Here is a 15,226-nt window from a genome sequence, read left to right as displayed (position 1 = left end):
AATTAACACAATTAGTCTGTATTTGTTTTTTCTTCTGAATGCATTCCTCAAATGATGACATACTATTGTGGGGTAATCTTTGCAAATACTGGACATTCTTATTTCCTCACTACTGTCTACAAAGAATGTTTCACTTTGACTGCAGTTTGACAGGTTTCTAAACATGAATTTCAGAATTCATTAAAACCACTATGAATATTTATCACAAAGTGCAAGCAGAACATCACACTATTGCATTACATACAAATTAATTAAAGGCTATTTTGTCCCACACTTTGTGACATGGGGGATGAGATGCTTCATGACATTATTACATCTCCTACAGTACTTTCATCTTCAGACTTTTTCATATTGCCCAAAATTTGTTCTCTAGAATAATTTAAGATCACCAGTTAGTAGGTGTTTGGAGGAACAGCAGGAACACTACCTATAATAACCTTTAAACTTTGTGATGGTATTTCAACACACTAAAGAAAATAAAAATCCTTAGGCAATCTGCTCTAAGATGCCTTTTAGGTGTGGAAAGGGTTAACTGAATTAGCTTAGTTTTTGCTTCCACCACAGTAGACAAGCTTAAGTATACATTTGCATGCTTGTATTTTTATGCATATTTTCCTTTTTGCCATTGTACTTCTCAAAATTTAACAACAGCATTCAATTCTGTTCGAAGTAAGCTCTCGTAATTTTAATGCAAAGTTACAGGAAAGTCATGTGAAAAAAACAAGTAGTAATGCAAATAAAAAAGTGTTTTCCTAAGAGTTTGTGTTAGGAATTCTAAAGAACTGTAGTGTGGTAACAGGCAATGTTAGTGATCCCTGTCTTACAGACTTGCTTGTCTCTAAATACTGAGAGTAAAGGGAAATGCTTCTGCAGTACAAAACAAATTGGTTTAATGAAAACGTAAAAATAAATTTAAAACCCCCCAGTCTTACTGTTAGGGAACATTCCGTGTATCACCTTCACTTTGGCACATGTAGGTTCATTCCAAAAGATAAACACTACATACGACTATTCTAGGAAGGTCAAATTTGTATGTGTGGTATTCCACTCCTTTAAGCAGTCCAGGTCTCTTCAGAAGAGATTTAAACACCAGTAACTAATTTTAAGTATTACATAAAAGAAAATCTTGGCAGGCATGTGCCATTCGTTGTATTTAGTTATTTTATTTTCACTGTCCAAACTCAAAAGAAACGCACAGTTAAGTTTCAGGAATACAGTTTTCTTAAAACCATCCCTTTCATGTTCTCTTCAATAAACCATGTGTTCAAATGTTTGCAGCCCAACCACAAGTAGCAGGTGACTTTTCCCTCACCCACCCGCCACCTCCCTAAAGGGACTTCTCCTACTTTAATATAAAGTATTGTAAGCCTCTTATTCAAAAAGCAAAATTCAGCAAAAATTCTTAGCCAAACACCTTTCCAAAATTGTCATCTGCCATGGCACAACCTTAAGCAGTTTCTTTTGGTATAGTAATTCTTGTATTTTTCAGTCAGGTTAGGTCTCTGTGAGTATTTTAGACTTAAGGCAGACAATACACAGTTTAGAAATATATTAGCACATATTTGTCACGGTATGGCATTTTCAGTACACATTAGTATTTCATAATTCACTGTGCATTTCACATTTCAGAAGGCTTCTTCAGTGTGGAACGTCAGCCTTTTTCCATCAGTCTCATTCTTCCACATTTCTACTTTTGTTCTCAGAACTTGATCCTCCAGGTGTTTGCGATCATACACTCCTGAAAAGCTTGCTTCCTTTACACAAGAGTTACGTTTTTTCACGCATCACACAGTAACATCTTTAGCCATACATTTCAAGGCAGTTGGTCAACTTCTCAACTAAATGAAACAATTAAATACTTAATTTCTAGGGAAAAAAAATGTTTACATATCTTTTTACAGTTAAATTCATCCGTACGTTTAAGTAACAATTATTTCAACTATGGAAGCTTTTAATCAATATTCGGACTTGACAAGAATATAGGTTTACCTGAAAATTCATTTCTCCTCTGGCTTATTACATGACTGTTGCAAGGTTGTGGACTATATTTAAAAACTAATTTTGAAACTTCACATATTTATACTGGTAGACAACAAATCAATATTATACTAGACAATACTTGTTTGCAGAGATCCTGTAAGACATTGTGAACTTACAGAAAAATTCTTTCACTTCAAATACAAGTGCAAAGCAGTAGTTACTATTTTAATCCTACATCGTAGCAGCAGTCATATGCATAAACCAACACTTTTTTTACAAAAAAAAAAAAATCACAGCATTTTGGGTAGCATAATGATTACACTAAAGTATGACAAATGCAATGCCAACTGAAGAAAGTTTCTAAAACAAAGAACTGAGTCCGTTAATACAAAGGCTGCATAAAAATATGCCATTATACAATGCTACTGCAGATCTGAGAGCTCTTGAAATGCAGAGGATTTTGTTTGATTTGTTTTGTTTTAAAAAAAGGTTACTACAATTGGCAGTAGCAAATTCAGCAAAATCACTGCATTTACATCCTCAACAGCTTTTTGAGAAAACCATTTGGCCTGCTTCAGGACCTAAACATTGCCGCTGCAGATGATCATGCATCCCCCAAGAGTCCCAAGAACCATTTGGTCCTACTCATCCAGCGAAGAATACTCATCCTGAATGATCAAGCCCTTTGCACAGACAGACCTGTTACAAAAGACTGTATGTTCCTGACCAACAGCACAAAATTATACTGCAGTGTAAAGATATGGCCTTCTCTAAAAATTATAAAGTAAAAAAAAATTCCACAAGACACTTCAAAATTATCCTTGAGTTCAGCACTATATTTATGCAATCAAATAGACTATGTAATCAGTCATACTGTAGTAGAACAAGAATAAGACTTTTTATTCACTTGAAAAAATAGCAGACTGGAAGATTTCTTCATCTCATTACACAAACTTCCCTGAGATTTTTACATAAATTATGTTTCGTCTAGTATATATTGGAAACCAGTTAGATACTGAGCGTCATACACTGCAAATTTTACATAATTCCTGTATATGTTACCCAGCTAAAATGCTCTTTCAATGCTTTAAAGCTTTATGTTCTTTTGTTACAAAAAACATGTATGCACAACTGAGACTACAAATGCAAAGACTTTTTTTGCACACAATTTTAAATCTTCAAAGCAATGTCTAGAAATTGAGAAAACACATGTTAAGTTGAACAAAGCACTTCAAAGTTCTTTGCAGCTTAAAACCTGATTGTGAAATTAGTTTTAAAAATTATCTATGCTAGTGCTTGGTGGCAAGAAACAAACAGAAATATTATGAAATGCAATGGGCAGAAAGAGGGCTGATGCTGTCCTCCCTATTTAGCAATCTCTCATGTTATGAATTCATGATTTTGTATGAGTGATTGTGGGAGAGAAACATCATAGTGGTACAAAACATTGCTATACTGGCACTATGTTACAATAAGTAAGTATTTTTTTAAAGTTGAGGTACTTAAACTTCTGATAAGATGGATGTAGTTAGCCACAAATCTTAAGGAGGCCCCACAGTGAAAGTAACAACTCTGTTTCACTGACTCACTGCCACAAATTTTAAAAATTAACACTTTATTTTAAATACAAAACTGGATGTCAGGTCAGTTTGCCAAGTCATATATCCCCTTAATTGAACTTCTCTCAGCAAAAGTCCAAGAAGAACAAGCATTGTACTTCGCAAACAGTAATGCTTAAGTAAAAACAAACAAACAAAATATTAAAACTAAAAATAAACAAAATCTACAATCTTACTGCTTTGAAATATGAGATTATCCCCAAGTTTTATGCCTAGAGGCAAAACGAAAACGTTGCCTTGTTCATAAATTTCTGTCAGACGTAATTCAAAAGTTGAGTTACACAGCATATGTAATCTGTTAGGTAGCTCTGATCTCCTTCAGTTTCTCAGCAAATGGGATCATGTCCTTGCTCCCTGAATGAGTGTGGAGCAATTGCACTTTTTAATTCCTTGTTCCAAATACTCTTACGTTGAGTATTACCACAGAAAGAAATGGGAGGTAATCTGGGCCTTATTTGGGCTTTACAATTACAAAATAGACTTGATGTGGTTGTGTCTGGCTGTTTCAGATACTGGGCCAAAAGCAATCTTTTTCATGTACTAGAAGGAAGGTATAAGGTGATCATTTTAACAGTAAAGTGAGGAACTGGGAAATGGAGCATTTTCTAGATTTTTAATTCTCCTTTAAAAAGCTCCCAACTTATAGATATACTTATGACTGCATGAAAATTACAAAGATGGAAAGAATAAAAGAGCAGAATTTAAAAGCAGTATGTTTAGCTTTTTCATATTCAGAAACAAACTGAAGACACTGCCTTATATAAAATAACTTAATTTCTACTTGTTATCACTGTATCTTCAATTATATAAAGGGAACCTAATACTTAAGAGAGGGAAAAAAGTAAGAAAAAACAGATACAATGTTTGTTTTTTCATTTTAAATTAAAATTTTCACACCAATGAGCACATTTTCTGGCTCTCCAAATTAAGAACAATTTGCTCCCTTTCCTTCAAAATACTTACAGTACATCACACAGCCTATTATATCTCTTTGCATACATTGCTGGCTGGTAACTGATGAAGGCAGGCACATTAAAAGTTTCTGGGTTATATAGCCACTTCTATTTTTTTTATACAGAGAAGCCATTTCTGCATCAACAATGAAGAAATTATAAAACTGTATTAACACTCACAAGCCCTTGTGCAACACACAAAACAGGGTGACAAGTCACTATACACTCAGTGTGAAAAGACTTCTATTTCAACCTCTATTTCAACAAGGAAATACACAGTCTTTTCATCTCTTAATCTCACCACATTTTAAGCCACCTCTTTTTTGCACTGCCAAGTAAGGCAAATAACGGTGTTGTAGACTGACCATATATTAGACTATTTTATTTAGAAAAATAATTTCTCCCCCTATTGAGAATTTCAACATGTTCTCATAGTAACAAATATATCCTGATAAAGAAAACCATCAGGATTCCTCAGTATGCAGATTGAGATAGGATATTTGCCACACAGATTTTACTTCCAGCAAAGGTAAGATGCACACATGTACACACATCAATTATACACAGTAAACCAAGTACATTTTGTTCTGCATTGTAACACATCCTCTGAAGGAGGGACAGTTTTCTCATCCACCCATGTTGTCCCTTATATGATCCACTCGCTGAGTAAGATCCCTAAAGGTGGGGCGCTGCATAACATTATTGTTCCAGCATTCTTTCATGATAGTATAAATCTGGAGAAGAAACAAAGAAAATAGGTGGTAGGTAAACAGATGCTACAAATAGTTAATGGTTACTTTGAACCGGTCCAAAGAACACCCAACTTAACTTTATGCTTCCAAGAAACAGTGGCACAAGAGCGTGCCTAAAGTCTTGCTATACCAGTCAGTTTACCTGTTTGAACCCAATGACAGAGAGAAATGATGACAGCTAGCTCTGCAAGAGCCCTCACTATAAAAGGAGATTTTTTTTTTTTTTTAAAAAAGGTGGTATGGAAATTCACTCAGTTAATTTTTGAAACTTGAGACATGTTATTTTGGTAAGGTTTTATCTTCTGCTTGCTCTTATTTTTCAGAAAGCTCAAAAATGTTTAAAATGACAAATGCTTTACAAGTCTGACCAAAAATCAGATTTATGATGACAGCAACTCTAAATTAAGCTTCCCTTGCAATGATAACATATACTTCTCTACATTTGTATATTAAATTCTTTATTATTCTTCCTATGTAAGCCAGAAAAGTTACTATGCAAACTGAGCCCACTCCTAATAAAAGTAGATTTAAATGATTTTTTTAAGACATTTCCATTATAACAGGCATTTGGCAACAGTTTTCTCTCTTCCCAAACATGTACCTGACACCTGGTCACCAAACAAACTGCCAAGCTCTTCACCTGTACTCTTCTCACGAATTTAACCCAGATCACTATTATCAACTTCTCGTACTTTCAACAGTTTTTTACATGTTGATGAAGAACAATCTGCACAGCTCTCAGGAAAAAAAAAATAGCACAGTTCCATATTTTTCAGCAAAACTAAAACTTCTGCATTCACCAAGTTGCTTTAGACCCAAGTCTCAAGCAGCCTGTAAGTTACAGACATCTGGAAGATTTAGTAACTGTGAGGACTGGCCTTCCAGGATCAAAATGAGAAGAGCACAGTTTCTAACAAAAGAGAGACATTTCCATCTTGCTTTGCTATCTGAAGAAATGTCAGACATTGAAACCTCTGCATTAGTTTGGATACAGCTTCAGTAGAACAGATGATGTATTATCTTATACATATGACATTCAGGTTATCTACAAAAGCCAAACCTTTGTAATTCAACAATCGCTGTTACTCATACATATAATGCAAGAAAGGTTACTTCAGAGACTTCTCTTTTGATTCTCTATAGACTATTTCTTCCCCTGTGGCTTCCCTGCCCCACCTGTACCATATAAAATATACTCTCCCTTCTCTTTTCTGCTAGACCACTTGACTCTGATCCTTCCTCTGTTTCCAGTTTTGAATGGATTATTTCTCACTTATTGCCAAGTGTGCTTGATTTTAAAGAAATGCAGCAATTGATCTGAGCTGGAAGTTATACATGTTAAAAAGCGTAACTATTTTACTTACATTCTTTCCCTACTGATTCACCTACCCAGCCCTACCAGTTTGACGCAAGTTGAAGTGTATACTGCTTTGAAGAAAGAGAACTACAAGACTCAGTAGTATTAAAGTATTTTTAAAAAAATCTGGAGTACTAGCAAAATCAGACGAACGCTGAATTAATTTGTGTGCTCTGAGGATGGCTTTACACACGTATGCACTTCACTACCTATGAAGAACATGAATATAAATCTGACCGCCCTGAACACACGAAGTCTGACTCATATACCTAATTGTGCCTAGAGTCCACAGGTAGCTCTTGGCTGAGAACACTTGAGAGTGTATAATATACATGATAAACATGGCTATTCCTATGCTTGAGGAAGGAAGAGCAAGAGAAGGAAAATAATCAAGATAATTAGTTCTTTAAATCTTTGAATTAAGTGTAAAAAAAATCCTATGCAGATATTAAGACACTTCTGCTAAATGTTAAAGACTTCAAAAGAACCCACAGTTCACAGCTTTGAACACAAATATCTATATGGGACTTTCATGGAAAAAGTTCTATATACTAAACTAACTGCCTTAATAAATTTGTATTTTTGAAATAGAAGCCCAAGTGCCCCAGTACAGCAGTCAGTCATAATAGTCCTACTTCATATATTTAGAAAGACTATATTCTAAGCTCCTGAGAAAATGCAGTCTAAAGAATCAGACAAGAAATGTGACTATACTCATCATACAACTGACAAAATAACAGCACAGTCATTCTGCCTGTATAAATACTTCAGTAACCCAAGTAGAATGGGGTTTGCATTTACCAGGTGCTGACCCTGACTGAGCACGTTTCAGACTACAGTAACATATTAATACAATACTTCACCTCATCAGGGCATCCATCTGGTCTCGGTAGTCGTCCATTATTCTTCAAAAGCTCTATCAAATGGAATACAATCATCTGCCCTTGTTTATCATTGCCAATCATGCGCATGAATTCCTGAAACAGAAGACCAACTGTCATAAATATTTTTTGAAGGCAAAAAAGATGCAGCAATATTCTTACCAAGGGAAAATTCTGTAAAATAATAATAATGAATAAATAGAACATTATATAACAATGATAAAATTATAAATTACGAGTCCAGAGAATATACTAATAATTACAGATTTTTTGTGTGTGTCGATAAAAATAGGATGGTACATACACAATTTAAAGCAGTAAGTGAAAAATCTTCTTAAAAAATGTTGATCATCTCATGATTAACTAGCTTTAAAAGGATAAACCTCATAGCTCATTCTGAAGAGGTCCCTGATACATTAAAACAAGATCTTGATGCTTTGAAAAATCCCAGTCAGACAGAAAACAGGTAATATCACACAGATATATAAAAAAAGGATTAATAGGACTACTCAGTAACTACAGGCCAGAAACAGTAGTATAACTAAAGCCAGGAATAATGGCTTAAAGCTTGTTATCTGAAAATCAACATTACTCAAAAAGTAGATTAAAATCTCACTCAGATTGCCAAAGATCAAAAGTAAATGAGGAACTGAAAATAATTCCTGAGCACAACATAGAGGAATTATTTTTCCAGTAATGCTGCATAAATTTCTCTAATGATCCTTGGCATGAAAATGTGAAGCAACTGTTGGTATAATGTGCATATAGCCAAAGTTGAGGAAACAATGTATAATTTTAAAGACTACGACACAGTTAAACAGACAACTTTGGCTAACTGGTAAAATTAATTTTTCTTGAAACATACCAATAGGTGGATTCATTCCAAGTACATTCCACCTGAGCCCAAGACTTTCTCTTACCGCTTTCCATTTCATAATCCTTCTGAAGAACTCCATGTGTCTGCAATGTTTATGTTATTATGCAGGAAGAACTGCCCCTGCCTTGAGACTTCTTCCTTGAGAGCTTAGTCATTGCACTGAATAACTACGAGGTCCACTGAGGTCAATGCAGACACCTTCCAAGTGGCTTTTTGTCTGTCATCATTGTTCAGCTCTCAAAACCACATCTGATATGACTGAGACCCTGGCCAAACATGAGGACAGTTCCAATAAATATGTAAGGCTCAACTCTCCTCTGTTATGACTGCAGAGGACTGCTAGGTATAAGTAAGATCATGAATCTCATTTCCAAATGGGGAACTGTTATTCAGTGTACAAGTATTATTTTTAACTGTCCACTGTAAATTTGTCTTTGAAGGTGTCTGTCAACAGCCTGCAAAAAGCTGCTCGCTTTCTTTCTTGAACTTCAATAACTTACTAACTTGTGTTCTGATAATATAACAAAATAACTTTAAGTTACTTTATTTAAATCAACTTAATGTTTATGTATTTGTTTGGCTTAGACTTAGATTTGGAATGTCATTAAGAATACATGTCATGTTAACAATGAAACAGCTGCATCTGGGATTACTCTCCATAAAGGAGGAGAAAGAACAATCTATAATGAGAGATCTTGAAATCTTTTTCAAACAGTTATGAGTTACAGTATGGAGAACATCTACACAGACTAGGAGTAATATTCAGATCTCTCTTCCTTCTTATGGCTTGATATTAATACTCTCTAGCATGTTGCTGCCTCTGATTAGGTGCTGCCTCATAAACACTAAGGTATCTCCAGAAAAGGATCAGTAAATATCAAGCTATTTCTGTATAGGAACAAAATATATATTTTTGAAAATTTAAGTAAACAAACAAAAAACCTCTGAGAACCTTTAACAATGTACTTACAGCTGGTGGGCTTTTGCTCTTGTCAATATATGTGAAGAGTTCATACAAGACCACACCAAAACTCCACACATCTGAGGCCACAGAAAATTTACTTTCTGTCAGAGATTCTGGAGCATACCTGCAACACATGGTAAAAAGAATACTGTTCTATGTAACATGTGTGTCTCTGGTTTTGAAGATACTTCTTTTAATAAGATTGATTTTTTTTTTTTTCATGAGTAAGCGCTCTTTGTTCATAGGCTTTAGCATGTTCTCATTTCCTTCCAATACCTTCACTTAGTAACTATTCTTATAATAATAGTTAAATAGTATTGAAAATACAAACCACATTAAACAATCACATTTAGTGACAACTATATCCATTTGGTTTTTCCCCAACAAAGTTGTAGCCATTTTTCTTATCTGTAGTGTAACTAAACAAGACTTTGATGTTATAAGGCCTGCAAAGAAGGACAATTATTGTAAGCATCCTTCCATCACTTTCAATGAGCCTTGAACTGTGTCCCAGGTGCTTCTGGCCTTAAAACGTGCAACTCCCAATAACATCTTGTAAGATGCCATTTTATATTATTTAACCTTTAGATATGACATTTTTACAGTACCTAGCGCAGACTAAAATCACATGTATGGAAATGCATTTCTTTTTGCTATCAGGACATAAAATGTTTTTTATCACAGTTATTTGCCAGTGTATTTTTGAAGGTGTTTCTATGTCTTTATAGAACAGAACTGAAGTATATATTTTGCATTCTGAATACAGTCTACCAATTTCAATTTCGCAATCCTTCAGTCTCCCACAGGCTACACAGAGTGTTCTCTTCATTTTCAAGGTAAGTGCAGCTTGTTGGAGCATTACCGTATTTTGGAGTAACTCAGACCTTATCTGGAACCTTAATGCCCAGATACAGACATCTACCCAAATATTCAGCCCAGCACATCATCCTTTCTAATTACATTCTGTGGGATTCAACTCCACTTGGTCAACAGATGGACTATCCAACAGATCTCAGTGAGAAAATATAAACAATCAGTGTTTAGGCAACTGAAAGGTCCAAAATTTTGAAAGCAACCTGGGGAATAGGCCCCTTTAGATTTCTTTTATCTTTGAATATCTTTACTGTTGCATACTATTTTTTTTAAATATTTAGGTAATTTTTAGGTGTTTTTTTTTGGAAAATATGTTGAAAAGTCCTACATGATGTTCAATAAGTCAAACATCACGCATGAGACTTTCACAATGCTGGACAACTGAGTTGGAGTTTGCACTTAAGAATTCCCCAATGTGCAAAACAACTGGCTGAAACGGCAAAAACTGAAAACATGACGATTTCATATACCAAAAGAAGACTTACCAAAATATAGGGCTTTCACCAGGTTCTTTTACTTTATAGTATTCTTTGTCTTGTGGTAAGACTTTTGTCAATCCAAAATCTCCAATTTTAACTCTGTTCTCATTCTCCACTAAGATATTTCTTGTTGCTAAATCCCGATGAACGTATCTTTTTGTACCCAGATACTCCATGCCCTAGGTGTAAAGTTCACAAACACAATTGGAAAAGAGTTGCTTTTACCATTAAGTAGTTGCACTTTCTGGAAAGAGATGAATGAACTTCAAAGTTAAAACCAAACACAGATTGTTAACAAAATCAGTATGCTTGAAAATTTGTCTTCACTGAGCAATTAATACTTCCAGGTGCAGGGACTTCCCTTAACTGAAGGGAGATAGACTGAGCACTTGTCAGAGCCAAGTGTTTTTTGATTATGTAGCTGGAGAGCTGTTACATCTCCTTTCTCTGGCCAAATTCAGTTTGCTGATGATAGACAGAAGGGAAACAAAATTTGAGCTAACCTACACAATCTAAGGCTGATGAGAAGACTGACTTATTTACCCATTTAATTTTTTTTTTTTTTTTTAATTTTGCACATCTGCTTTCCTGATTGCTTTATGAAACCTTATGATTCCTTGAATCTGACAACTATTCTCTGACTGTATTCCCACCTGTGTGTCTTCTTTCTCTTCTATATGGACCATTATTCACCAACACAGTTTTGCTTATTGTTGTATTTCTGTGGATTGATGTAATGAAACATTGGTCCAAAGCCATATCGTTGTTTGCTGCTGCCAATCCCTTCTTATCAATGCATGTAATTATTTTTGCTAACAATGAAATGTGGAAGAAGCCGGTGTGCATAGTGGCATTACTAGAAAAAGGTCTTGCTTACACAGCAACAAATGGAGGACAGAAGTTGACACTGCACAATAGTAGTGAGCTCGCTGCCCTAAGGATCTTGAACTCCACTGTTTCCTGCTCACTGCAGCCAAGGCTGAGCTTCACGTTCCTCAGCAGCCCCTCCCCCTCGTTGGTGAGAACAAGGTCCAGCATAGCACCTCTCCTCACTGGCTCCTTGATCACTTGGGGAAGGAAGTTATCATCAGTGCATTCCAGGAACCTCCTGGATTGATAATGCCCTGCTGTGTTGTTCCTCCAGCAGATATTGAGGTGTTTGAGGTCCCCCATGATGATCAGGGCTTGTGAACGTGAGGCTGCTTCTATCTGTCTACAGAGGGCTTCATCCATTCAGTCTTCCTAGTTGGGTGGCCTGTAGCAGATCCCGACTGTAATGTCTCCTGTCCTGGCCCTCCCTTTAATCCTGACCCATAAGCTCTTGGTTGGCTCCTCTCAACCCCAGGCAGAGCTCCACGCGCTCCAGCTGCTTGTTGACATAGAGGGTGACAAATCTCCTTGTCTCCCCTGCCTGTCCTTCCTGATGAGCCTGTATCCTTCCATTCCAACACTCCAGTCATAGGAGCCACCCCACTATGCCCCCGTGATGCCAATAGGACCATGGCCCTGAAGGCATGCACACATCGCCAGCTCCTCTTGTTTATTCCCCATGCTACGTGCATAGCTCTTCCTCTCTTTTTTTATTTTTTCAAAGTGAGAAACCTCAGAAACAGTGTGACTGAAGTCTAACCTTCCTCCCAGGCTCCCGTTATCCCCCAGCACTGCCAGGTGGCATCGCTGCTTACCCACATCCCTTCCCAAAACGGTTCCAAAATGTCCTGTTCTTGGTACCTGCTTATCTGCTGCTATCCTGAAAAATACCATACACCTAGCTTTTTCAAAGTGAGCCTCCTGCATTTCTGATACAACCAGACTATGTGAAGGCTATAGCTTTTTATTACTACTACACACAGAACTGAAAAGAGTCCTAAAGCTTCTCTGATCACAGGGATTTTTCTGATAGCTTGGAAAATACCTATTTTAAGAGAGATAGTTAATCATGCAAATTTTAAGTGGAAATCATGATCCTGTGGCTCTAATAATGGAGTTGAGTTCAATTATGTGATTTCAAATGTTTCTACTGCTAAAGTTGGGCTCTCCAGCTAAAGTACTTTAAGCATTAAGAGATTGAAAAATACATTTATTCTTAGCCTCTTCTCCTATCAGCCAGCATTAGCAAAATTCAGGGCCAAAAGATCAAAAAATAACATCCCCAAAATCAGATGCATGGAGGAATTAACTTCCTCAATTGCCATTTCACTGTAATTCTTTAAAGTTAATAGAGTCCTATTGCTTGCCACCAGACAAGCTGTACTAATGGCACATGCTGCACCAGACAGCAGATGCACTAATTTGCATCTACAGAACTTCCCCACTAGCAGCAAATGGCTTGTCTGAAAATGCTGCTTTTCATAGTATGAGATGCACAAAAAAAAAAAAAAATCACCTTTAAGTCAGGAATTCTTTCCCAGTATAGTAGCAAGGAACCAAAACACACCAAGCAAACATACTCATCTTAATCCTCAGGTATGGGCATGCTTTCATTTCTCTCATATATTTCAGAGAAGAGCAACCAGGCAGAGGGAGAAAGACCCAAAAAACCCAAAACAACCGAGTGACAGAAGTGCAGAACAAATAAGATATATGAGATGCTGGAAAAGCAAGCATTGCAAGAGAAGCAAAAACTGCTAAAAGACAGGAGGAAATGTGATCAGATAAAAAAAAAAGAAGGAAAAGCATTCAGATTCCTTTTTAATAACATTAGGTACTCACTATGTTTTTAATTAAGTTGTTTTGAAGTAACAATGCTGCAGAGTGAAATGTTAAAGCAATAAATATAACCTCTGCTTTGCAGGTCTACAGCAACAGTGCAAAGCAAGACACATCCACTAATTCATAATCTTCACTTCTAAGGGAAGCAACTTCTTTAAGAGCAAGTCCTATATGCAGACTTCCACATTGTCATACTGTATCTACCCATGCTTTGCCACATGAAAGCAGGATATTTTCTCACTTAAGTATCTGCAGAAGGCATAATTTAGCTCCCTTACTCTTGGTTGCTGCTTGGTACTTAGCAAGCAGTCGTTTCATCTGTTATTTTGATTTTTTTTTTATCACCATCCTGAAGATCTGTAATATATCAATGCTTCTTTCATATATGTGTATGCACGCACACACACACACACACACACCATTAAGAAACTTTTTCTTTGTACCTTTTGAATACAGTCCATTTCCCTAAGTTTCCTGCCATACTTGCACTACCTGTAAAAGCCAAAATCCACCTTCCAGTCCTCCCATCAGATACCTCTGCCGGAGACAAGGGTCCTGAGATACTTTGCCACTGTTCCTTCAGGCTTTACATAAAGTTTTAGATAAGGCCTGAAGACTTGTATATGCAAGCTTTAAACCTGCTTGTAAGAGTGAACAGGGCAGGCACCTTACCACCCTTCAGGTCATAGGCTGAAATGGCCACAGAATAAAACAGGTAAGTGGCTGCAGCATTTACATGTTCAAAAATCCCTGTTGTATCTTTATTCTATAAAGATTCACTGTCACCATCCTCCTAGGTGGTGCTGAGTGTTAAGATTCTTCCTGCTCTTTGCTTGACGGAATATTGTTTTCTGTGACTTACCAGCACTGATAACAGTTATTTTGTTGCAGAAATAATAGGAAGAGAATTTCTTATGCCTGTTACTGGAGAATAACTTCTGGTTTTGGAGACACAGGTCAGAGGGCTTTTTAACCCTTTGTAGGTGGTCATATGTTCAACCCTTCCTCTCTATGAAAAGACTGACACTTGCCACAGACTTGTGAACATTTTCTGTTTTCCAACCTCACTGCACAATTCCTGCCCATCAGTGAGTTTTTGCTGGAGACTACCCCCATAGCCTTGCTTCAGTGAAGCACGTGACCAGGTGAGATCAGCTGCTAAAGGTGCACACAGCATTTTTCTGCACATGCCCCAGGTTCAGTAGCTAAAAGGTTTTCTGAGTCAGTCCAATTTCAAGCAGGGAACTATCAAGCTCTGTTCACCAGGTGAAAGTTTGAATGCCTGGAGATCACCCTGGCTCTGGCAGAGACTCTCGTGCCTGATTGTTGTCAGGCCTTTTCTGCGAATATTGCAGAAGGAAAGTCTTCTGCTCTGGATGTAGCAGGGCGCACTTATCAGACATAAGAATATCTGTGGGCTACGAACACTGAAGAATACTCGTTAATTTTAAGAAACCTACTGTTTCCATGTTTTTAATGTTGGTATTAGTGAAAGGAATTTAAAAATATTTCTGGTACATGCCTTGAGGGTGTGTGCGTGTGGGGGGGGTGTCCTTCCCTCCACCTCTTTTCTCTTCCCACTGTTCATCCCCCACCATTTTTTTTCCCTTTCCCCAAACTACCAAACATGCAATGAAATCTAAAGTGTCTGTAGTTTCTTGTATCTAAAGCATAACAACAGAATAAAACTAGGGTAGGCATAAGCCCTCTTTCTGAGAAAATGAGATATCATAATAAAGATCAGATGTTTGCCCTCCTTTTCAGAATTTTATGAAGGAT

The 15,226-nt window shown here is 36.6% G+C and overlaps 1 protein-coding gene across 7 annotated transcripts in view; it reads right to left on the bottom strand.

Annotated features, from left to right (window-relative positions):
- Positions 1-1,143: 1,143 nt before the first annotated feature.
- The window catches only part of JAK2 (Janus kinase 2), a 96,911-nt gene continuing 82,828 nt past the window's right edge, over positions 1,144-15,226 (bottom strand). For 5 of the 7 annotated variants that reach the window (XM_042804900.1, XM_042804904.1, XM_042804902.1 and 2 more), the window contains 4 exons: positions 10,742-10,914; positions 9,390-9,531; positions 7,525-7,638; positions 1,144-5,286 (listed from right to left, as the gene is read on the bottom strand). In XM_042804900.1, coding sequence (XP_042660834.1) covers positions 5,179-5,286; positions 7,525-7,638; positions 9,390-9,531; positions 10,742-10,914 — 537 coding nt within the window. In that variant the 3' untranslated portion in view covers positions 1,144-5,178. The other 2 variants (XM_033003725.2, XM_042804905.1) reach the window with 2 other exon arrangements.

This window comes from Tyto alba, unplaced genomic scaffold, assembly GCF_018691265.1.
Source record: "Tyto alba isolate M040663 unplaced genomic scaffold, T.alba_DEE_v4.0 Super-Scaffold_42, whole genome shotgun sequence".
Lineage (NCBI taxonomy): Eukaryota > Metazoa > Chordata > Aves > Strigiformes > Tytonidae > Tyto > Tyto alba.
The sequence above is the reverse complement of the archived record's forward strand: the minus strand, read 5'-3'. Positions and strand labels throughout refer to the sequence as shown.